The sequence below is a fragment of the Sceloporus occidentalis genome, unplaced genomic scaffold, assembly GCF_023333645.1.
Source record: "Sceloporus occidentalis isolate IW3139 unplaced genomic scaffold, rSceOcc1.0.p SCAF_4, whole genome shotgun sequence".
NCBI classification, from domain to species: domain Eukaryota; kingdom Metazoa; phylum Chordata; class Lepidosauria; order Squamata; family Phrynosomatidae; genus Sceloporus; species Sceloporus occidentalis.
In genome coordinates this window covers 175,931,763-175,957,480 of record NW_028316984.1, presented here as the reverse complement: position 1 = coordinate 175,957,480, position 25,718 = coordinate 175,931,763, and the positions used below count along the sequence as shown (strand labels likewise).

Here is a 25,718-nt window from a genome sequence, read left to right as displayed (position 1 = left end):
TGCAATTAGGGAGCACCTAATTGTAAGACCTGAGTGGGCTATAAATAACCCAGCACCTCCCCTAGATGAGTGTTGCTGACAACCCACCTTTCTATGAGTTTGCTATTTTTGTTTATTTGGTGTAAATATCTTTTCACTTGTGGACAGATACCCAAATAAAATAAAATCTACTAATGACGTTCATTCTTATTCTCCTAATGATATTTATTTAACCAACACATTTATATGCAGTACAGGCTCCAAGCCCCCTAAGCTCAGTCTGACAAATTGGATTTAATTGGAAAATTCCTTGGCTCCTCTACCATGCTCCTGATAAACCTGTAAATGAACAATTCAAAGATATAACCATATTAGTATGCATCTGAGGAAGTACAATGAAAGTAGACTGAAGTCTACGAAAGCTCATGCCACCAACGTCTTTCTTTCAGTTAGTCTCCAAAGTGCTACAAGATCTCTGTAAATGAATAAATTACTGCAGACCTCGAAATTCCAGTACTTGCAGAATATTTCTCTGACTTTTGGGCCCACTGGAAAGGCTACTGCATCCAGTTCAAAAGATGTGGAGACAGCCCATGGCAGGTAAGAAAGTTCAAGTTTCGTGCCTCTGAGGCACCAGCTTGAGAAAGGAAGAAGAGCAGCTGCTGCACCTTCTTGCAGCCCTTGGGGAAAAGAAGCCAGGGTTCCCTGTCTTGTGCAAGAAGAGCTCTTTGTTTTGGCGCACGCACCGACCTAAAACCTGCTCTATTATTTGTGTGGGACAAATCTTACCAGAAGTGAGAAACAAGAAAAAGTTCTAGCCAGTTTGTTTAGCGAGGCTCAGGCTGGAGACAAAGACTGGAAAGAAGAGGTCCAGCTTATCAGGAGCCACAATGGGGGAATGGGATAAATCAGACAAATCTGCCCTGTAGGAACAGAAAGCAAGCTGTGCGAATAAGAGAGAACTAGAAAATAGTCAGTGATATAGACCACTGAGCTCAAAGATGGGAGAAAGAAGCACAAGTTTAAAGAGCCATGGATGGCATAGGAAAGGTGCGCAGCTTGTGGCAGAAAAAGACCCAGCGTAAGCCCTGATCGTCATGGGTGCATCTGTGTGTCTCTGTGTTGTTGCCTTCAAAACATTCCCAACTTATGGCAACCCTAAGGCAACCCTATCATGGGGTTTCTTGGCAAGTTTCTTCAGAGTGAGAGGGTTTGCCACTGCCATCCTCTGAAGCTGAAAGTCATGGTTTAAGGGTTGGACTATGACTCTGAAGACCAGGGTTCGATTCACAGCTCAGCCATGAGACCTTGGGCAAATCACATACTCTCAGCCTCAGAGGAAGGCCTTGGCAAACTCCCCTCTGAGGAAACTTGCCAAGAAAACCCCATGATCGGTTCCCTTGGTAGGAATTAGCTTACAAATCAGTTTGATGGATTCTTTTCTTTCTCAGACTTTAGTATTACTATGCTTTTCGTGGATCTATGTCATTCCTAATTTACCCTGTAATAGGATGTTGTTGTTGTGTGCCTTCAGGTCATTTCTTGAGAAGGTTTTCTTGGCAAGATTTGCCACTAAGTCGGAAATGACTTGAAGGCGCACAGCACACACGCTAATATGAGAGCCAGCGTGGTGTTGTAGTGGTTTGAACATTGGACTATGACTCTGGAGATCTAATACCACTACAGTGTTATGATGCTGTTATTTAGGGAGGGGCTTTGGGAATCCTTTTGGGAAAGCTCTTAGGCTTCATTAAACTACATCATCATCATCATCATCATCATCATCATCATCTTAAATAAAAACTATTTTAAAATGTGTATGTTTTATTTCTCCTTTTAAACTGTTGCATGTTTTAAGTAATGTGTTTAACTGATGTTTTTAAATGATTTATTGTCCCCACCCCCCGCCTCCATCCATGAGTTGTTGTTGTTCCCTGCCTTGATCCATGAGAAGAGCTGGATAAGAAATAAATATTGTTGTTATTATTGTTATTGCTGTTGTCACAATTGTTGATTCACTGTTGTTCCCCGCCTCGATCCATGGGGAGGCAGATAAGAAATTATTATTATTATTATTGGTGTTATTGTTGGTGTTTTTGTTGTTCTTTCCTGTCTCAATCCATGGAGAGGTGGCTAAGAAATAACAACAACAATAATAATGATAATTGGTGCTGTTGCAATTGTTGTTTCGTTGTTATTCCCTGCCTCGATCCATGGGGAGAGGTGGGCCATTAATAAATAAGTTTATTGTTGTTGTTGTTGTTCCTAGGCTTGATCCATGGGGAGAGGCGGGTAATGAACATTGTTGTTGTTGTTAACTTGACAACCCCTGAGGGAAACCATCATCATTATCATCACCATTATTATTATTATTATTATGAGCCTGATGGCCCCTGAGGGAACCATTACTATTATTATTATAATTATGAGCTTGATGGCCCCTGAGGGGAACCACCACCATCATCATCATCATCATTATATTTATCTCAACATCCCCTGAGGGGAACCATTATTATTACTATTATTAGTATTATTATTGTTAATATTATTATGAGCTCAACAGCCCCTGAGGGAACCATTATTATTATTATTATTATTATTATTGTGAGCTCTACAGCCCCTGAGGGAACCGTTATTATTGTTGTTGTTGTTATTATTATTATTATTATTATGGGCTTGAGGGGAGCCATTTTGCGGCTGGGGAAGGAAGGAAGGAAGGAAGGGGGCGTCTCCTCCTGCTCCTCCTCCTTCTGCTGCCAGGAGGCGCCGCTTGGTTCTTGTTGGGCTGCTGCCTGCCTGCCTGCCTGCCAGGGACCATGAGGGCAGAGGAGGGGCTGCTTCTCCTTCTCCCTCCGGAGGCCATGGCGGTCCTGGGGCGCCGGGCAGCAGCGCCCCTTCTCAGGTAGGAGCCCTACTCCCTTCCCGCCGCTTTCCGGACCTCTTGCGCCGCCTGCACTTTCTTTGTCTTATATATATATACACCCCCCGCTGCTGAGATGGTCCTCCTTTCAGGGCGGCCGGGCGTCCTCCTTTTCCAGGACGCGTCCTCCATCTCAGCCTTCTGTCCAGGAGCGGTTCCAAAAGGTCCTCCATTTCGAGCAGGGCTAAGAAGCCCTGAGTTCTATTTCTGTGAGTGTTCCTTCCTTTCCATTGCTCACATCCTGCATTTTGTGGAGCCTTGCGCTCCTCCTCTGCGGCTGCAATGTAGGACACTCCACCTGTTTCATCACGGTGTTATTATTATTACTATTATTACTATTATTATTATTATTGCTATGTACTATTACTTTGCCTCTCAAGGCAGTGTTGGAGTGGGTTGATGCAGGAGAAACGGTGCAAAGATTTTTACTTTGTGTATGTATTTATTTATCCATTTTGTGGGGTTGATTTGAGAGTTGGACTATGACTCTGGAGACCAGGGTTCAAATCCCTGCAAAGCCATGAAGCCCATTGGGAGACCTTGGGCAAGAAGTCACACTCTCTCAGCCTCTCAGAGGAAGGCAGAGGCAAACCCCCCTCTGGATAAACCTTGCCACAAATACCCCATGTTAGCTTCGCCTTAAGCCACACTTACTGTTACAAGAATAGGCGGTTGTTGTTGTGTGCCTTGAGTTTGTTGTTTGACAGGTTTTCTTGGCATGATTTATTCAGAGGAGGTTTGCCTTTGCCTTACTCTGCGGCTGAGAAAGTGTGACCTTTGCCCAAGGTCACCCAATGGGGTTTCCATGGCTGAGCAGGTATTCAAACCCTTAGTCTTCAGGAGTGATACTCAAACCAATAATAATAATAATGTATTTATATCCCGCCTCTCCAGTTGGATCAAGGTGGCTTACAGCATAGGTAAAAGTACGATACAGGATAAAATCCATGATCCTTCCCTTCCTCCCACACAACACTTAAAATTCCCAAATAACAACAACAGTAACAAAATAGCATTCCATAATAAAAAATGATAAAAGGAAAGGCTTGTCCTCGGAGGAGATCCATCTCAACAGCCTTTTTAAAGCTGTCAAGATTGGTGATGCATATAGTATGGCCCTTCTAATTGGAATCGCAGATAAATGAACATGATTAATATGAATATCCAAAAGGACCTTTGGATCTTTTACATCATTTAGAGGAGGTTTTTTAAAAAAACAACAACAACAACCCTAAACAAATTCAACTCACATCAGTATTTAACTTCCAAGATGTACTGTCCTGATAAGGAAGCAGCAGCAAAAAATTTGGCATATGCTTGAAAGCTTCCTTATCAGATCTTCAAAAGGGCCTTTTCAGTGAGTTGTACGATGTGCAAACTCATTAACATTTAATCGGTGGCAAATACAGATAATATAAGAATCAAAAACTCTACTTTGATTGACAGCCCTGTTAAAGATAAGTTGTTTTCTCACGTAATTGAATGCTTCAAGAATAATCGACCCCTTTGACCACTTTATTTATCCATAGAAACCTTGACTAATTCCTGTTTCCTCTTTCTATTTCCTCTTTCTTTCCTATTATTAATAAAAAATAAATAACCAGGTTCATAATTTTCTGTATTAAAATTAAGCCTACAAATATGATTTTAGGCATGTTTAAGCTTGTACAAGTGCCATAAGTCACTGTCTGGAGGTAGCATAATTTACTTATTTCCCAAATTTTTACTGGTAGAAAGTTTGTTTTGGGAGCTATCTGACCTGAAATTGGAAGATCTTTTACTGTTACGAACATCTGCTTCTTGCTGAGGAGCAGAGGACTTATTTCCCAACAGAGAATAAACCATTAGCTCTGTTTAATGCCCTTTAAAGTTCTTGGCCACCAAAATCAACCTGCATTGCAACATGTGCTGTTTGCAGCACGCCAGGTGCCTGAATGAAAAAAGAAATGCAACAATTACTGCATATATCCACAGGTCATATCAAAATCCATAATTTTGGCCCTAAAACTTGCCCTCGACTTATACATGAGGTTGACTAATAGTTGAATATATACGGTACACACAATTTTCTGCCTTGTATGTTGGAGGCAGTTTTTACTCACTGTAGTTGAGTGTCTTTTACAAGTCTGATTAAGGTCTTAATATAATTTGTTACAATGGCTGTTTATTTAGACCAAAAACCCAGCAGTGACCTATTGATACGTATTTGTTCTCAAATTGTAATGATTAAGGTAGATTTGGAATTGTATTTATGATTGCCTGTAATTGTGGCATGGCGGTTTGAACATTGGACTACAACAGGGTTCGATGCTCTGCTCAGCCATGAAACCCACTGGGAGACCTTGGGCAAGTCACACGCTCTCAGCCTCAGGGGAAGGCAATGGCAAACCTCCTCTGGACAAATCTTGCTAAGAAAACTCCATGAAAGGTTTGCCTTAGGGTCACTATAAGTCAGAAACATCTTGAAGGCACACAACACACATAATTAAAATGTATGGGCATCACAAATATGAAAGCCAACCAAAAGTATAAGGCTTGCATATAGGAAATCTGGCTGTCCATGGGTTTACTGTCTGGTTTTGGCTTAATATGCTCCATTTCCCATTTGTGGAACGGGAATGTTGCTTATTATTTGCTCTTGTTCATTGAATTTTCTTAGAGTTGGTAGAATGGGAATTATTTGTTTCTGCATAACATAGACTGGGTTATATGCAAGCTATAGTCTAACTAGCATAATTCAGTTACTGGAATATACATTGCCATCATCATCATCATCTATACCTGATTTTTTCTAAAAAAAACAGGTTGCCTACTTCTTGTGGGTGCTCCTAACTAGAGTAGACCCACTGAATCAATAGCTGAATGGTGGGTCAACAGTTATGGAAATCTTAGTGATTCAGTGGGTCCAAACTAATTTGGGCAATGAATAGGATTCGGACCATAGACTACGTCTTGGTAAGAACTCTTGAAGTAAGTAGATCAGTTCAGTTTCTGGGGCGGGGTGGGGGAATATTTTGGCATTCTTATTGCAAAGAGATCTGTCTTTCTCCCGATAGAAGCAGAATGTTGTTAAACCGAGAGAGTTCTTCTCTCCTGTCCAGTCTCAGCACAAATCAATTCTCTGCATGTTTACAGAGCAATGAAGCCCACCATGTTTGATGGACCTAGTCCCATGCAGCTGGACACATGAATAACTGGATACAGCCTTAATTAGAAAGGAAGTACATCTTTCGTTCTTGTTAACTGCCCTCGAGTCGACGCCAACTCATGGCAACCCTGTGGATGAGGCATCTCCAAAACCCTCTATCCTCCATTGCTCTGCTTAGGTCCTGCAAATTAAGGGCCATGTCCTCCCTGATTGAGTCAAGCCATCTGGCATGGGGGCTTTCTGTTTCTGCTATCTTCTACTCTTCCTAGCATTATTGTCTTTTCTAATGAGTCATGCCTTCTCGTGACATGGCCAAAGTATGACAGCCTCAGTTTCATCATCTTGGCTTCCAAGGAGATTTCAGGATCTGTTTAAGGACCCATTTGGTTGTCTTTTTGTTTGTCTGTGACATCCTCAGCACTCTTCTCCAGTACCATGTCTCAAATGAGTTTATTTTCTCCTTATCTGCTTCCTTCACTGTCCAGCTCCCACATCCATATGTGCTGATGGGAATACAATGGTTTGGATGATTCTAAGTTTAGTGCCCAATTGTATATCTTTACACTTAAGGATCTTACCAGGTTCTTTCATAGCTGCCCATCCCATTCCTCGTCTTCGTCTGATTTCTTGACTGCAGTCTCTGTTTTGATCAGTATTTGATCCAAGATATGGGAAGTCTTTAACTATTTAAATATAGTTATATTCTTGTACCAGCCCAACCTTCGTTTACAAAATTCTGTTGTAGAGGAATTGCTTTATCAGAAGAATCGTCATATCAGAACAATCTCTAGCAAACCATATTCTTTAAGGACTTGACCAGTTGGGTGTGTTCAGGTGTGTCTTACTATTTTACGTAGCTCTCTAAAATCAGGCTAGTTCAGTTCAAACTAGTCTTGTGACCTTATGCTAAGCTCTGGGCACATTCTCATCTGGGATGCATTTTATTATTAGAATGCTGTCTGGTTCATTATATCTTTGGAGATATCTGAGACTTACATTCTTCAGTTGTTGAGTTTGTATGACTGAGGATATAAAAAGGTAGTAGTTCTATTAAAAAGAATGTAAAACAAAATGCTGGCTGTGAGTCTCTCTTTCTCTTAAAAACATGGGTATGAGGAAGGACATATTTTATAATTGCCAGTATAATCGCACCAGTAAAAGAAAAACTGGATCTGTACCAGTGCAGCTGATATTAATAAGATTTGTCCCATTTTAGAGAACTATACTGCCTGTGTCGTGCAACATAATCCCCTTGTCTTTTGAAATACCAAGTAAGTGGGCACAGAATTAAATTAGCCATTTGTTGTTCTGTGCCTTTTAAGCTGTTTCTGACTTATGGTTAGTCTAAGGTGAACCTGTCACGGGGTTTTCTTGGCAATATTTATTCAGCAAGGGTTTCCCTTTGCCTTCCTTTGAGACTGAGAGAGTGTGACTTGGCCAGGGTCACCCAGTGGGATTTCCATGGCTGAGTGGGGCTTTGAAAACCTGGTCTCCAGAGTTGTAGTCCAATGCTCAAACCACTACAGCATGATGGCTATACCAAGTGGGATTAATTTCGTTCCAAACTTTCCTAATATTCTAACATTATTGTACAGTACCTTGAGATCTTTATATAGCGGGCAGGAGATAAATACATTTATAAGTTCATTTAATAAATAAATACCTTTAAAGGAGAAACTTTAAACTATCTACATACACGACTATATGTCGAGGGCAAGTTTTATGGCCAAAATTATGGATTTTGATGTGACTCGTGGATAAGTTGAGGGTAAAACTTAGGCGCATATAATGAAGGATGTAAAGGACGAAGTAAAGAAAAACATTTCCAAAGAACTTACATAATTCCAGCAAACATAACTATTAGTGCATATACTAAAGGCTGGATGGATGAGAGAGTAGAAGGGGGTCAGTGCTTCTACGACAGATTAAACTCTTACCTTTCACCATATATATATATATATATGTATAGTACTTACATTGACACGTGGATAAGTCGACTCAAGATTTTTGGATCAACTTTTAAACCTAAACTTCTAGACTTATACATGAGTATATACTGTAAACTACCATTTTGAAATAAGAACATTCTAGATATTTTGTTGTTGTTCCTGGAGCACATTTTTTTAAAGAGAAAAGGGCAACTTTTCACTCCCCCCCCCCCATGTATTGTACAAAATGTGTTCTGTTTAAATCATGTGTAATTCAAACTTGTTGTGCCTGCCCTTAAAATGCTGAGTACTCTTGGCCTTCATTTGAGTCACACAGCCCATGCTGCGAAGCACAATAAAGTCATTCACATCCATTCACTACATCTGTCATTTCCTTTGCATGTTTCCTTATCTGGCTGAATGAGCATATTGGCAGGTCATGGGAACAATGTTATCAGCAAGACAATTGTAGTCCATGAATTTTGTGCTTGGTAATGCAGCGTTAAAATGTATCTAGAATAATTGTACCAGTTGATGCTGGACAGAATTTGGACTCTTAAGTAGATTACAACATTTTGATAGTATTCTTTCCACCAAAATAGCAATACAATACAATACAATACAATGTCTTCACTTGCTTTCAGGTTTAAATTTACTTTTATGACACTTTTTAAAAGTGGAATTTTTATTTTTTTAACCTTCACAAAAATGCAATTCTTTGCTTGTGCTACCATGCATTTTACATACCGTAGTCCAAAAGGTGCTACAACAAGATCTCTTTGCATACTGATTTTCCAGAGTAACACAGCTATGTCTCTGAATACATGAAAGCAGGCTGGTTCATTGATCTCATAGAATCATTGCTTAGTAAACACATTTGATCTTTCTGTGGTCACTCAGGCGTGAATAAGGTTTTCTCTTCTATATTGTCAGTTGAATTTCAATTTTTTCCCCATTCCAAAGGTCTGTACATAATATTAGTTCTGTTTTATTTACATTCTAATCTTAAATGTTGATAAAGTGTATTGAAAGCACCAAAATTAATTTGTCAGTCCATGCTATTATGTTTTCCCAACCTTTCTAACTATAAATGTAGACCATGGCTTGGATTTAAAAATACAGTACTCTAGTTGTTTTCCTTATGATGAGAGACTGGTCTCATGTTCAGGCTTGGTGCTAATCTTTAAAAAGACCATACACTAAGGGGCGAAGTAGACAGCAAGGAAGGAGCAGCTTCTGGCTGTGATTGGGCCAGGACTGCTCCCACTCCCAAAGCGGACCACTGCCTGCAGTCCCAAGCCATGCCAGCCAGGAGTCATTTTTGTGGTGGCTTAGGGTTCCACTTTGTGGCATCAGAGCCACTTCTAGCCACTTTGGGGGTCTGCGTCATGTAAACACCACACCCACAAAGTGGCTGGAAGCCGCATCTTTTGGCTCATGTATTTCTGGCCTAAAATTAAAAGCCTATATATTATGTCTAGTATTAGAGGCAGTATACTTGCAAATACTAGTTGCGAGGGAAAAGAAACAGGAGGATGCTTGCTATACTCAAACCCTGCTTTTGAGCTTTCCATAGGCACGTGGTCCATCACTCTGGGAACAAAATGCTGGACTAGACAAACCTTAGATCTGATCCAGCACAACTATTAATGTATTCTTAAAACAAGTAGAAAGAAGGGCTTTAAAACAAGCATTGTGTTCTGGAAACAGGTGACCTACTAAGCAACTCAAGTATCTTGGAGTGTTAGTTCCAGGAACCAACCATGTGATAATTGTTTATTGCCACATTGCCTACTGCTGGTCCTGTGCGAGTATGCCACTTGTATTTTCTTTGAACTGATGTCTCAGTAGAGTATTTTGCTCAGAGCTTACTGCAGATAATTTGGAAATATTTTTGGTTCTACTTATAATTGTGATCATCCTGATGTAATGCTTTCTTTGCTAAGGTACCTACAAATTTCACAAGATTATGTCCCACACCCCAAGTAAGCCCAACTTTTCCTTGCTTTCACAGTCTCTCTCTGATATATATGCTATTAGCAGTAGAATACCATGTGAAAGTTCATTCCTTCAAACATTTGTTTATTGATTTAAAAAAAGAATTACAAAACTACTTCAAGGATAGGTTTCTGACAATGTGGGTACCAGCCAATTAGTGCTAAGCACAATAGTTTTTGAGAACTATGTTCTATACTTTATTCTACAAAGGAAATTGTACAGAATTTTTTGAAAATGTCTCAAATAACAAACATTTATATGATTTGTCAAGTGTCTGTACAAAGCCAGAGAAACAGTTTAATTTTGTAGCAACTTTCATTTAGGAATACAGTACTGTTTTTCTGCACCTTAAATTCTTGCAATGATATGACTATTTAAATAAATGTATATGATCTAAGTATGTGTGAAAACTGTTTCCCAGATAAGTTGTTTGAAACAGAAAATCTCACATACTTTACTTCAGTCAATAAAATATCATGTTTCTAATTCTGTGTCTGGTTTTCTTTAATGTACTTTTTGTGAATCTTGAATCTATTCAAATAGTGAATCAAACTATTCTATCTCAGTTTTAGATAGAATAGTTAGAAAATTCAAATTAGGCAATCCTAAAGCGAATTTATCACAGTTTGCTTGGCAAGATTTGTTTAGAGGGGGTTTGCCTTCCTGTGAGATTCAAGAGAGTGTGACTTGCTAAAGGTAACTCTATGGGTTTCCATGGCTGAGTTGAGATTTGAACCCTTGTCTCTAGAGCTGTAGGCACTACAAACCACTCCACCACGCTGGTTCTCTGTTTTAAAAAGGCATTTCTTAAATTTAGCTGGAAAGGCAGTGGTGTTTGGATATGTGTGTTATAAGACATATAGATCTACTACTGAAGCCACTCTTCCCTTTCCTCATTATAGCATGCGTCCTTGTTTGTTGTTGTTAACTGTCCTCGAGTCGATCTTGACTCATGGCAACCCTGTGGATGAGACAACTCCAAGACCCTCTGTCTTCCACTGCTCTGCTTAGCCTCTACAAACACATACTCCTACCCTCCTTAATGGAGTCAATCCATCTAGCATGCAGCCTTCCTCTCTTTCTACCCCCCTCCACTTTTCCTGGCGTTATTGTTTTTTCCATTGAGTCATGCCTTCTCATGATGTGCCTGAAGTACAACAGCCTCAGTTTTGTCACCTTGGCTTCCAGGGAGATTTCTGGCTTGACCTGCTCTAGGACCCATTTGTTTGTCGTTTTAGCTGTCCATCCTCAGCACTCTTCTCAAGCACCACGTCTCTAATGAATTGATTTTCTTCTTATCTGCTTTCTTAACTGTCCAGCTCTCACATCCATACATACAGGGAATACAATAGCTTGTATGTTTCTAACCTTTGTGTCCTTGTACTGTGTCCATATGTTGTGTTAGACCACAGTTCCAAGGAAACTGGTTTATCGCAGACAAAGCTGTATTCTGGCGTATGCTGCATGATTGCTCCCTTTGCAAATGGGAACAGCTGAACATATTAGGACCTTCTATCCATGGCTGGTTTATTGTGATCTCTAAATTTGGTACTCTGTCTTGTCTCTTCTCTGATACGATAGAAATTAGCTGACTGCATACTGTGGGTTGTTCTCTGGCTAACTGGGGGAGAGACATGCAAAGTGATAATTTCAGACATCATGATAAACAAACCAAAGAAGGAAGGTGCATGATTTGTTTAGCTGTTACTGTTAGCATGGGAGTGATCAAATAGCGTTTTACTAGCATGCTGCCTCTCCCTTTTGTGCTTAGTGATTTTCCAAACATGTCCACATCTTCGGCCACTGGTGGGGGAGGAGGGGCAAAGAACGTGCAGGAAAGGATCTTTGAAAATGATTAGGTGACTATGAATGTGAATTTGTCATTATGGTTGTTCACCAGTCTTACAGGCATCCAGTTGCACAGGTGCCCACACTCAGACACATAAGCCAAATAACTGCAAGTAGTTGATTTAAAATTAAGATAATGAAGTGAATCTGACATTTGTTGCATGTGACATTTCTTCATTATGTGAGGGCTGTGTGTGTATTTTAAATCAAGATTACATTACAGCCAGTATGCTGTCACCTGATGTTCCTGATAGGCTGTTAGTTAGGAGTCCACAAACTTGTTCACCATGTTTATCCTGGCAAATTTCCCTCTTATCTCCAAAGAATGTAGCAACCTGAGCCCATTCTTTCCTTCTGAGCTTGGAATTTAGGAAACTAAACATTTCAGTTTCCTATATTCTGAGTCTGTTGTTGTCTGTTGTTTCTGATCTTGTACTGCGTTTAGCTTCTCAAATGTGTTCTGGTAATTAACTGAAGCACTTGTGATTATTTATGAAAACTTGTTCCAGCGTTTATTTAGTTTGGAACCCTACTCTGCAGTTGGAGTTTTATTTACCTAGAATTATGATGCACCCGCGTGACTTGTGATCTCCCAAGGGGAATGCAGTCATATATTGGGACTGCATTTAACACCACCCTCTGCTTTTGTAGTCTTCTGAACATAGCAAAACCAGGAGTTTTATTAAGCCTCTCATGAATTGTGTGTGCAGAGCTGAAAGTTGTGTAGGTCTACACTATGACATGAAGAAAATGTCAGAATCTGGCAGTGGTTGCACAAAATGTTTCAAACTCTTTAAAGCTCAAGGAGGAAGGTGTTTGCGGAAGTTGTGGTGTTGGTAATAACTGAAGAGTTCTATCCTGGTATTTCTTTTCTTGACAAATATCATCTTGAGGAATGTGAAAGGGAATATTGTTACAGGTAACTGTGCAATAAGCAAACCAAAGAGGAAGTTAGTTTCCAGCCAAAGGCAGTTAGTGGCCTGCTTGCACAACACATCATACCTTTATTAATTGTAATCCAGGTCAACGTAACAACAGAACATCCTCATACATTGTGTGATATAAAAGAAAAAGTAATTATACAGTTATTAATTTCCTTGGGATTGTTTTCCAATAGTATGATGTATATAAAGAGATTATATGTATACATATGTAGGTTACTTTCATTTCATTGTATTTCTTTGTCCCCCCCCCCCCCCCCATTTTATGACTCAGTGATAGAAACATTTCATACAGAGACATGTTACATTTTATTCTGACTTAGTTATCTCCATTTTTTGTGTAACAATTTTTGTTAGTTTTGTTAATAGGTATTTCCTCTGATAAAACTTGTTAGAAATCTTAACCAACTATATGATATCTTTTCATTATGAAAGAGATCCTTCCTTCCCTTTTCTTTTTCTCCAGGTAAACAGTAATCAGCATTCCACTTGTTCTCTTTGTTTCTGAAAAGCAGTCCTTTAAATTAAAAAAACCCATACACTTTCTGGATTGTCACTCAAGGGCAAATGTAAAAGGAGCGCTTTATGCCATTTTAATGTCTTTATACTCTGATCTAGCTAAAAATAGTCACTAGATGATTGAGCTGAGAGAGTGAGCTTTGTAGGGGAAGAAGACCCATGGAAGTTGACTTGTAATAGATTTATGATCTGATACAAGAAACTATGAAACTGAGTTGGATATCCTTAACAATTGGAGTAGTGTTGGGTAGAATTGGGACAAGACAGAAGAAGCTAATAGCAACCTAAGATGCCTAATAATGGTAGATGGCAAGAGTACAGTGCATTTGTTTAGTATAACTTGTCTGGAAGAGGGCATTGTGTAAAAGAATCATGACATGGATATACATGTTGAAAAACTTAAGGTAAAACTAGGCTTTTGAAGAAATGGAAGAATGAGGTAGTGGAAAATTCCACACAGTTAGAGGCGTATATCAAAAGGGGATTTGCCACATAGCAACAGGTGCTTGTATTTCATGATAAACTATTCCTTTTGTGTAAACCACATGAGACGTCATGTCTTCTTACTGGTTGCTTCATTTAGGCTGTTGATACTTTGCATTTCTATAGAGATTTTCAAGATAACTAACACCATGCACACACTTTCATAGTAAATCTAGAAATAACAGGACTAATTTTACATCTAAAAACAGTAAAGGGTACAAGAGGTCAGGATTCTGGAATAATTTCCCTATAAGGAAGGATTGAAATATATGGAGCTTCTTAGTTTATTAAAATTAATAAAAGGTGGTATTATAGATATTCATAAAATGATGTATATATAAAGGGGAACATAAGTATAATTATCTAGGAAATGAAGTGGAGATTGAGCGAGAAGTCTTTTATTCACAGGGGAAAGAGGAAGGGAGAAGGAGATTGTTGTATGTTTATATGTAGGTTTATGCCTATGTCAGTGTATGTCTATATTTTGTGTTAAATTTTAAATAAATTTATTTTATACTGGAAAAAAATGAAATGATGTGTGTGGCCTTGAGAAAGTGCGTGTAAAGAAACTTTTCTCCCTAATATTCTAGAAACCTGGATTATCTAGTTAATATGAATTTATGGAATTCACAGAGACATGAGAATAGAATCATAGAATTGGAAGAGACCACAAGGGTCATCCAGTCCAATCCCCTGCCATGCAGGAACTCTCAATCAAAGCATCCCTGACAGATGGCCATCCAGCCTCTGTTTAAAGACCTCTAAGTAAGGAGACTCCACTACACTCCAAGAGAGTTTGTTCCACTGTTTGTTCCTCCTAATGTTGAGGTGGAATCTCTTTTCCTGTACCTTGCATCCATTGCTTCGGGTCCTAGTCTCTGGAGCAGCAGAAAACAAGCTAGCTCCCTCCTTAATATGACATCCCTTCAGATATTAAAACAGGGCTATCATATCACCTCTTAACCTTCTCTTCTCCAGGCTAAACATCCCCAGCTCCCTCAGTCGTTCCTCGTAGGGCATGGTTTCAAGACCCTTCACCATTTGGGTCACCTTCCTTTGGACACACTCCAGTTTCTCCAAATCCTTTTTAAATTGTGGTGCCCAGAACTGGACACAATATTCCAGGTGAGGCCTGACCAGACTCCCAGCATAATCCAACTTCAGTTTTTTTGTTTGTTTGTTTGTTTGTTTTTTCTCTTCAAGCAGTTAAAATTGCATGGTGGGAGAGTAGGGCAATGTTGCGTACCTCTTGCTGTCAAATTTCTTGTGAGATACATCTCCACACTTTCCACCCATTTGGCAAATGTCTACAGTGGCAAAGCCTGCTGGATATACAGTATGTGCACTCTCTCCCTGCAAATTGAAAAGATGTGTGATCTTGGTTCTGATTCAACATGAAGCTTTTGCTTTGCAGACATTGCACAGACAGGAAGAAGCATGGAAGAAGGGACAGTAGGTAACACACGTGCTTCTTGCTATACGGAAGGGGACTTCAGAGAGTAAAGTTTCCAGTGAGAATTAGACATTATGGCTGCATCCTGTATCTAGGATCAGAGGCAGCATGCATCTGAATATCAGCTCCTGAGAGAGTAGCACAGAGAGCTTTGCTCCCATGTCTTGCTTGTGGTCTTCCTGTAGGGATTTGGTCAGCCTTTTTAAGACGCAGAATGCTATGCAGCATTAAATAGGCCTTTGGTCTGGTCCAGCAGGTTTGCTCTTGCATAACACGATCTTCCTTTGATGGCAGGCCTCCAAGAAAATACACGTTGGTCCTTTGACAAAATAACAAGAGACAAACTCCACTGGAGCAGTGCACCTATTTCTGCTATTATTCACTGGCTTTGTGTTAACAAACAACAATTTCCTTAAAACAATGGTCTTCCTTCTGATTCAAAACATGTTCTCTCTAGCCAGTATTACACATACAGGTGTTCAAATAACTATCTACCTCATTAATTATGACTAACGTCATCATAATTTTTTTCTCCTGTATGATTTTTTGAACACTTTTGCCTGATGAAGAAGCCAGTTGAGCTTTGGAAGTTTGCAACATATATTTTGTACATTTTGGTTTTGGATGTTATTGTACTTTGCTACATGGCTCTCACTGGATGTGCTTTCTGGATGTAAGATGCCACATTTTAGCCGTATCAGAGGAAATGTAAAGAGAGGCCATTGGACTAGGACTTTTTTCATTTGAGATTTCTACCTCAAACAAAGGTAAAACATTTTTCTAAAACATTTGGACTACATTTGGCACGTTTTACCAAAACAGCACCTAAAAATGTTTCCTGATGCAAAACAATGGAGGGCTTCTTTAGAAATTGAGTTCTCTCTGCCTAACAAAGTAGCTTGAAGCTTCACAAAGGATGGAGGCAACTTGGACCTTAAGAGGAGCATCTTTTTTCTTTCTTTTTTTTTTTCTAATGATGCATAAAATTTTATTTCCTGGAGTATCCACATGGCCAGAAGGAGGAGAGGGGTCCGCCTGCAATAATGTCCCTCCAACAGCACCTGACAAAATGCAGGATTGTGATTAACATTATCATAATTTTCTTTCTCCTGCATGTTTTTTAAAACACATTTACCAGCTAAAAAAGCCAGTGAAGATCTGAAAGCTTGCAACATGTATTTTGAATGTTGGTTGATCCAATAGAGGTATCACTGTTATGCAGATTTTGGGTGTTATGGTATTTACCCCTCACAATTACTTCTATCATTTTTAAGGTCCCGTTTACTGTAGAATGAACAGTTTGGAGGCAGCATTTTTCACTATCTAAATCTTTGTTCTTAAATATGTGTTCACACAGTAGGCAAATTTTAGATGAGAACAGAAATAATGAAGATTGAGTTCTTACCCCTTGAGAACTTTAAGATTGCCCTTTGCTATCATGCAGCAAAACGTCCCTTATGTGTTATTCATATGCTGTAATAAATTCATTTGCAACTTTATGGTTTTTATTAACTGGGTTGTTATAATTTAATCATTCTAATGTTAATTGTTATCTGTTACATTTCACATTGTTTGGTTATAGCTAAAAGAAAAGCAATTATTAAATGTAATAATGAAATTTTCAATTGTTCAGCCTGATGATTTTGCTGTAGGTCCTTCTTGTGTCACATTTGGAAGCCTAAATGTAAGTGATATTAAGTATAACTCTCTATATTTGTCTATGAGATAGTTTGGGACACTTATAAATTGCTTTATGTGTCTGTTTTATCATAACTTCCATTTCAACAGATACAACTTTTGTGTTTTGGCAGTAAGATGTAACATCACATGTCTGCTGCTAATAAGTGTCAGTAGCATATCTGAATGTTCTGGGTTAGATGTTCCTCCATGCTGCTATACTGTGTTGTTGTGCCTACTACTTGTGTACCAATTTTAAAATATTTGAATGCATTTTAGGATTATCATTAGCACAAGACAAATTTTTAGCAGGATATATAGCACCACAGAAATAATAATAAATTGGTTAATCTTCTCGAGAAATCCAAGTTCTGTATAATCAACTTCTTAGCCAAGCTCTGTATAATCAACTGCTTTTCTTCTCTCAATCTTGTATGAGTTATCTTTTTAAAAAATCCAGCTTGCTTGTTTAAGGTAGACCTCTAGAGTACTGAGCCAAGAGGCAATTCCCATATAGCCTGATAAACAATGACTTACCCATATTTATAATGATGATGATGATGAGCCTGTTTTATTTTATTTTAAGATCATGTTCAGCTCTTGATTATTTATGCTCTTTATAGTCAGCTCCTATTACGTCCATTTTTACTTAATTACTTGTTGAAAGTATTTACTTTCCTCTTCAAATATTTGTGTTTTGTGCTAAGAGTAAAGTCTTTGATATGAGGTTTATCTGATTAGCTTGTACAGTCTGGCCAAACAAATCTGGGAATTGTTAAGGTGATTATGTTCTCTTGTCTAACTGCATTAAAGTAGTAATGATTAAATTCTTTAGGAGTGCACCTGGCATTAAAAGCAAGCAGCTTTGATATATCAATCCGTGTGTGTTAGTTTGAATAGCTTTTAAAATATGTCCTCCTTAGTTTTATTTTCCATGCCCAGGGTGTTTGAGTTGCATTTGAAAAAAAACAAGGTGTGACCCATGCCAACCAAGTGAACTGGTAGCCAGTTAAGTCAATAGCACTGAACAAAGCAGAGATGATATTACTATTCAGAAATACTGACACTGAATCTAAAAATATAGTATGCAAAGAAATATTTTAGCACCCTTAAGAATAACTGTGCAAAATAAGTGGTGGCTTTAGCTTTTGTAGACTTGGGGCCAGTACAGACCAACACAATACGCCAGCTTCCCAGCAGTGTGGGGGTGTGGTGTATGGATGACGCACACCCCAACACCATCCCAAAGCCACTGTCATGCTTTCTCATCTGCTTCAGTGTGGACAGTGATATGAATTTTCATACTCACTGCCAGTCATTCACTCTGTAAGCCCACAGAAATAGAGCCTATCTATAGAGAAAGCTCTTCACCTCTTAACCTTCTCTTCTCCAGGCTAAACATCCCTGGATGTGTCTGTTGGCTTTAAATACTGAGTATACTAAGTGTCATCAGAAATAAATAAGTGGTTCAGACAGAAGAGTAAGAGAAAGCAGAAAAGCTATTTGATCACTGCACTGGCACTTCTGAAGAGACTAGCTGCAGTACACCTTCAGTTCAGCAGGAAGAATCACATTTGATACAGGCTCAAGTAGAAATTGATCCTGTGCTGTTGTTATAAGTCACTGTGGTACTGTTATGTATGATTCAGCTTTTGGTTCTGACTATCCTGTTGATGTATTCTTGATTCCAGTATTTGAGAAGGCACAAAAGAAGCTGGAATAGTAACATCATGATGAGGCACAATACAGAGGTTCTTTCTTATTCAGCAAGCTAATAAGTAAATCACCATTGATAACTAAATACAGACCCCTTCTTCGGACCAGAAACCAACCTCTTCCTTACTTAGGCTCAAGACCTCACTGAGTCAGTATGACAAAGCCTTTCTTATTAGATGAAATTTCATCCCAATCTCATCATGATCCTCCACAGGGTTGATTTTGATTTTATTCACAGCTATATCACTAATCCTGATCTCTTTCATTGCCCTGTATTCCGTCTGCTTGTTAATCATACTCCAGGTCTTGCCATATCTACGACTCTAGATACTTGGTTGCATCTTGTTGCAGATTTGGTTTCAGAGAGTCCACGCTGTCTTTACTTTGCTTGAGAACTCACAACCATTATCCAAGAGATGAGATTCACAGTAGTCATTTCTCCTCCATTCCAAGGTCCTTTCCATTCTAAAAATTAAAAGGGAGGGAAACAACAGGGATGTTATTATGTGAGTCAACTACAGATCCCCAAGTCAGACAGAGGAATTGGATGATGCCTTTCTAGAACAGATGGCCACACACTCAGAAAGGAGATATATTGTAGTGAAGGGTGACTTCAACTATGCTGATATTTGCTGGAAGTCAAACTCAGACAAAACTTTTAAGATCTAACAAATTCCTCACTTGCCTGGAAGACAATTTCATTGTCCAAAAGGTGGAAGAGGCAACAAGGGGATCAGCTATTTTAGATCTTTAAACAGGAGATGTATAAGAAATGGAAAAAGGGGCCAAATCACCAGAAAGGGATTCATACAAATAGCACATGTAGGGGTAAAGTCAGAAATGCTAAAGCGTAGAATGAGCTCAGGCTTGCTAGAGAGGTTAAGAACAGTAAAAAAAAAATAAATGGCTTTTTTGGGTATGTCCATAGCAAAAGGAAGAAGAAGGTAGGGCCACAGCGCAGAGAAGATGGCAAAATGCTAACCAGGGACAGAGAAAAGGCAGAACTTCTTTGAAGGGGTGTCTTATTGAGGCTGTAACAATGGATGCAAGCTACAAGAAAAGAGATTCTACTTAAACATTAGGAGCTTCCTGACAGTAAGAGCTCTTTCACAGTGGAACACATTCCCTCAGAGTGGGGTGGAATCTCCTTCTTTGGAGGTCTTTAAACAGAGGCTGGATGGCCATCTGTTGGGGTGCTTTGATGGTGAGTTCCTGCACGGCAGAGGGGTTGGACTGGATGGCCCTTGTGATCTCTTCCAACTTGATTCTGTGATTTCATTGTCCCATTCGCACTGGGACCTTGGCAACCACATGTGCCTGGGTTCGCTACTGAAAATGAATGGATTTTTCTGGTTCTTTTCAGCCTGATTCTTTTCGGAAGACCTGGTGTCAGCATGGTTTCACGCCAAGTTCAGGGTGTGCGTCATATAAATGCTATGCCCCGAACGTGGCTGGAAACCACATCGTTTGACCCATCTGTTAAGGGCCCATAATTCATTCTAAATACTACTGAAAACAGTATTCTCCTTACTGAGAAAGAGAGAGGTGTGATGACATGGCCTGTTCTTTTTTTAATGTTCCTGATTTTTTAGTGTATGTTTATAGCAACATCACATGTTTTGGAGGGTTTTTTCTTCTTTGTAAAAATCAAGTGTATTTCCTTGTAACAGCACAATTAATTTAAAGTATTTCCTTGTGGGAGAGAAGTTAGGCATAGTAACTACAAAGTCATAACTTGTTGGTGTGACTTGCACGAGAATAGCTCTTTCATGTTAGCTATAGAAAACTTAGGTTTATTAAAGATGTCCTGCATAAAACACTTCAGGTATATCAAAGTACAGATCAGCCTTCCCAATCTTGAAAAGGGAATACCTTGGCCCTTTAAATGATGGCTGAATTCTCCTGTTCTCAGTAATAGTAGTTAAAAATGTTAATGTTCCTAAAATAACAAAACTATTTTTAATCTATAAAGGATGCTAATATTGCATTTTTATCACCACCACCCCCTTTTCCTTTGTTTGTAACAGAAAAATAACAGACATGGCTTCCAAATTTCTAGAAATTCTACATCTCTACTCCACACAGTTTTCCAACTAAGTGTCAGGAATATGCGAGATCCTGCCATAAAAGTGGTTGCTGTTTTATTTCTTTTGAGAGAAAATATTGTTTATGCTTTGTAGAACTGTTAGAACTGAAGGCAAGTATGGTGGCCATAAAATTAATATGTTATGGACATGTAAGAGGGACTTGGTGGTAAAGCTAATGAGATTTGTAGTATCTGCACAAAGAAAGACAATTGCCTGTCTGAGTAATGAATAGATGTGTGGGGAAGAACAGTGGTACTGATATTCACCAAAGCAGGTCTGTGGGAAGTTGTAAAGATCCTGAAAGAGATGTATGAGAAAAGGGTAGGAGTTGAGTAACACTGGCTGCATAAATGTTTTGGCTTATGAATGAAGGGGAGAAAAGCCCACAAACTTATGGGGCAAATGCATTGCTTACTGGGGGTTATGGTGGTTCTTTCTACAAAAGTCATACTGTTAACTTCTTTGGTTACTGTAATAAAGTATTGTCCTAGGATCTTTGGTCACCAGTAGGCTACAACTTCTTTTAATTTTCATCAACTATATATGAACTGACATAAAAAATGCAAATCTAGTAGTACAAACTTTATTTCAAAAAATTCACAGAGGAATACAGCTAGGTTAAAAAGGTAGGCACCCATAAACATGATATAGAAATACAGTGTTTTAGCAGTATTCAAATGAACAATACTAATTTATATGGTTTAATATCCTGAAAATATATGTGCACTTGGCCCTCCACATTCTTTACACTGACATTTTCATTTAGTCCAGTTGTCATAAGCCACTCTAATATTTCCCAGTTGTATGAAGGACCCAGATTCATATACAAATGGCTCTCTGACTTAGAGAAGGGTATAAGAAAAGGAGTAACACACAACGAGCTAAACAAGGAAAATGGATGCATGAGAAATCTGAAAGAAGGGTACACTGTCTTCTATTTCCATGGAGCTAAATTTACTCCACAGATCATCCCTGCAATAATGTCCTCTTGTCTTCTCCCCAGTGAAGGTTTCTGCATTGCTCCAAAGTGTCTCTAGTGAGTTTCCTAATTTCACATACCCATATATACTCAACTATAAGTTGACCTCATGTATGAGTCGAGGGCAGGTTTGCAGACCAAAAGTATGGATTTTGATATGACCCGTGGATAAGTCGAGGTTAAGACTTTGGGGCATGTAGCAAAGCAAAGTTTCCAGAAGAAAAGCAAAGGAAAACAATGCCAAAGAACTTACAAAAGTTCAGCAGGCATAACTGTTTGTGGCCACACTAAAGGCAGGATGGATGAGAGAGCAGGGGTGGTGGTCAGTGCTTCCAGGACAGAATACACTCCTGCCTTTCACCAGGAGATGGTTCCTCTTTTTTATAAGAGTTAAAGTACAGCATTTACATTGACTTGTGGATAAATTGAGTCAGATTTTTGGAGTCAGTTTTTGACTCAGATTTCTAGACTTATACATGAGTATATACAGTAACTGGTTTGGGGTATACAGGGGCAGTAGGAGGCCTTCAGGATTGCCTCCTCCCATTATGCAGATTCCCCCCATTCTGCACAGTTAAATATTGCTTATGGCAGGTCCATATAATGAACAAATAATAATAACAATAATAATGAATTCTCTCAGTCCCAATTTTATAAATGAAAGTAGGTTATTAATAATATAGAGGAAGCTCACATGTTTATATAGTATCTTCCATGATGGCACCAGAACACATTTTCAGAAAGTAAAAAAAATCCACTCATGCTGATGTTTCCATGGTGGCTTCAGAAAAGAATGTGCCACTCCATCGCTGGTACAGAAATACATACTTCTACTTTCTTAGTCATTTAATCATTATATTTGCGTTCTACCAAGTAAGCTGGTAAAGGAGGTGTCAGAATGATCATTCATTCATTCTATACTACTATACTGTTGTGATCCATCATACATCTAGCCTGCTTGGGTTCTGCACTGGGTCTAGTAGAAGGGAAAGGACCTAGAAAAAGAGGGTGGTTTTCCTATGGTGACCAAGCAAGTTGGTTAACCATTAAGGCTCCAATAGTAGTCCCTGCTGCATTCTTCTATTATATAAAATGTGTGTGTTCACATAGAAACTTATCTTTCCTTAGCTTCTGCTGAGGCTCAAGCTACTGTTTTTCCATGTACTATTTTTCCATGCCTACGCTCTATATTGTGTACTAGCAATAAGAGAGAATAGTTTTGAAGACTGGAATTCTCTAGAGTTCGATATGGGAGAGCACACCTTCTGTGAGGACTAAAGTAGAATGGCTATTTAGCCTTGGGGAAAGGTTTAATTTTAAAGGTAGGTATCCACATGCTTACAGGAGTATGTCTCGTGGTGCATTCTTTCCCCTACCAGTTAACATCTTCATTGGTTATCCTGCACATGAACTCAGAAGGAGATATGAATGTTTCAAAGCACTCTGGTGGTTGTCCCACTGCTGTGAAATGGCCTTCTTTGGACAAAATATGTTATTAATGGTTTTTACAAAAGACTACAAGATCTTATTTAGAGGGGCATCTCAGAGGTGAGATCTGTCAAGCTTAGTCCTGATTAGTTACAGTTTCTGGATGATTTACAGTACTGTTTTACTGGCCTGTTACAGACTGCCAAAATAAAGCTGCTTCAGGTCTCTTTGGAGGTATGCTATTTAAATGATGCATGGGTCCTAAGAGTCCGGAGGTCGCGCCAAAGCCACACTCCATTCCTAAGCACTGGAGTGCAGCTTTGGTGCAGCTTCCGGATTCTTAGGGTGCATGCATCATTTAAATAGCATACCTCCAAAGAGACCCGAAGCAGCTTTATTTTGGCAGTCTGTAACAGGCCACAGTTATGTACATGCCTAATATTTTGTTGAGCTATGTATTATGGCTTTAAATTTACCTGAATATAGGATTAAATATTTTAGTTTTAAATGTTTTAGTTTAATTAAGATAATTAGAGTGGTCCTAGCAGTGCTCCCAATGTATCAAATGATATTAATTTATTATTCAGAACATTGCTCACCGCACTAACAGTATATCAGCTGGGAAAATGCTTTTTAAAAGAAGGCAAAATATTTCATCTAAAATCTGATCTGATGTTTTATTTTCAGGGCTGATATATAGTTCGGATCTATGTATTCCACCTTGTGTTAGAAGCAGTAATGGCAAAAGAATTCATCAAAAACTGTTGCAGAGGCTGTCTATATATTGGGAAAGAAAAGCACGATGGTGAGTTACGTTAATGTTAAATACTTCTTGTTAATTCAGGCACAAGTCCAAACTTCTTCTTCTTCTTTTGTTAAAAAAAAGGTAACAATATTAGTATGAAATGTGTGAAAATCCATTTGTGATCTCACAATATATCATTGTCAGAAATAAAGAATATTAATGTAATGCTTCAAGTCTATATTGATAAATTGATTAGTTTAATGAATAAAGCATTTCTCTGCTACCTTAAAAATATTTAAGTAGCAGATGGCAGGCATCTTGTTAAAAATGGAATTTTACTTCATTCGTATAGAAAACGAAATGCCTTTTGTGAGAGAGCACCTACTACAACATATATATGCACTGTGGACAGACACTGAGAATAAGTTTTCTCTGTCATAGCTCTTGTTTTAATTCTGTGATTGTATACAGGTTTGGTTTACTGATCAAACTCCTTTGATTTAGTATGCCCTAATATTACTGCAGCAGTTGTTTGCCCCATGTATTGGATTTGGTGATTACTTGCAATATGTATTTTCTTGTCCACTTGCCTTGTGATAACTTCAGAATGTTTGTCTGTGACAAACAGAATGCATACTGTGTGTATGAGAAAGTGACTTATGTAGAGCTATATTTGCATGTCCAAGTTATTAGGCTTCATTGAGTTAAATATCTTGGGTTCAATATCCTCTGCATTCTGTGATGGTTTGTATTTGTGATATATGAGTTACATAATATTTAGTATTCATCTTCTGAAACTTTAATCACCTTTTAATAATCACCTTCCCAAAAACCTTATGAATCAGCTGTGCTAAGAAACTGGAAACAGTACTTCAGACCAATTTGATCGCTGTCAAGGTCCTTACTATCCATTATTCCCCTGCCCTGGATACAATCAGCAGGATGGGAAAACCTATTCGTTCCTGATCCTGTTAAAATACAAAAGACCATTTCAGATTGTTCACTCAAGAATGAATGTGCTTTTCATGCTTTTATGTTAAATAACAGCCTCTCTGGAGCAGGAGTCTGAGCTCGCAGCCAAATATAGATCAAACATTGTGGAGAAACCACCTTTGTCTTCCGTGTCGATGAAACGGCAAGTTGGGTGTTCAGAAGATTATCTTCTTTCCAAGCTCCCTCCAGGTGGCAAGGAAGTACCTTTTGTGGTTCCTCAGTTCAAACTTGCCTATGTCCAGCCCAAGAACCTTGGTAATACACATCCTGGAGGAATTCAAGGTAAAAAATAATGGAAGAGAGCAGTATGAAATTAAAGCAGCTTTTTCTTAGACTATCTTTTGGTACATTTGCAAAAGTGTGTTTATATGTTGGGAGTTATAGCCTATATTGTTTCAGAGGTTTATGATAAGAGTTGTTATTTCAAGTTAGCAGTTTTTGCCTAACCACAATTAATTCTAGCTTGTTTAAGTCAGCCTGGAGATGACTTAAGCTTGCAGATGGAATACCCAGATTTTCTGATGGATGATTTGCAGTGGAGTGGCAAGGATTTCTGATTCCCAGTTGTTTTACAATAGCAGCAACAAAATTATTTTCCTACTTCCCCTAAATTACAGAACTGACATGAGGAAAGTGAGGGGTGTTTGTTGTTAACTGCTTAAGTCTGCTTCGAACAGTCTTCTTAGATTGTAAGCCTGAGGGCAGGGAACCGTCTAACTAAAAGATTGTATGTACAGCGCTGTGTAAATTTACAGCGCTTTATAAATAAATGTTAATAATAATAATAATAATAATAATAATAATGGCAACCCCATGAATGGGAGACCTCCAAGTCACAGTATCAATAATAGCCCTGCTCAGAACCTGCAGATTCTT

At 38.7% G+C, this 25,718-nt stretch overlaps 1 protein-coding gene across 1 annotated transcript in view; it reads left to right on the top strand.

Moving 5' to 3' along the window:
- The first annotated feature begins 2,716 nt into the window (after nucleotides 1–2,716).
- TC2N (tandem C2 domains, nuclear) overlaps nucleotides 2,717–25,718 on the top strand; it is a 43,040-nt gene continuing 20,038 nt past the window's right edge. The window contains exons 1-3 of the mRNA XM_089522406.1: nucleotides 2,717–2,881; nucleotides 23,792–23,909; nucleotides 24,897–25,124. Of these exons, the coding sequence (XP_089378532.1) occupies nucleotides 23,843–23,909; nucleotides 24,897–25,124 (295 nt within the window). The 5' untranslated portion in view covers nucleotides 2,717–2,881; nucleotides 23,792–23,842. The remainder of the gene's footprint in view (nucleotides 2,882–23,791; nucleotides 23,910–24,896; nucleotides 25,125–25,718) is intronic.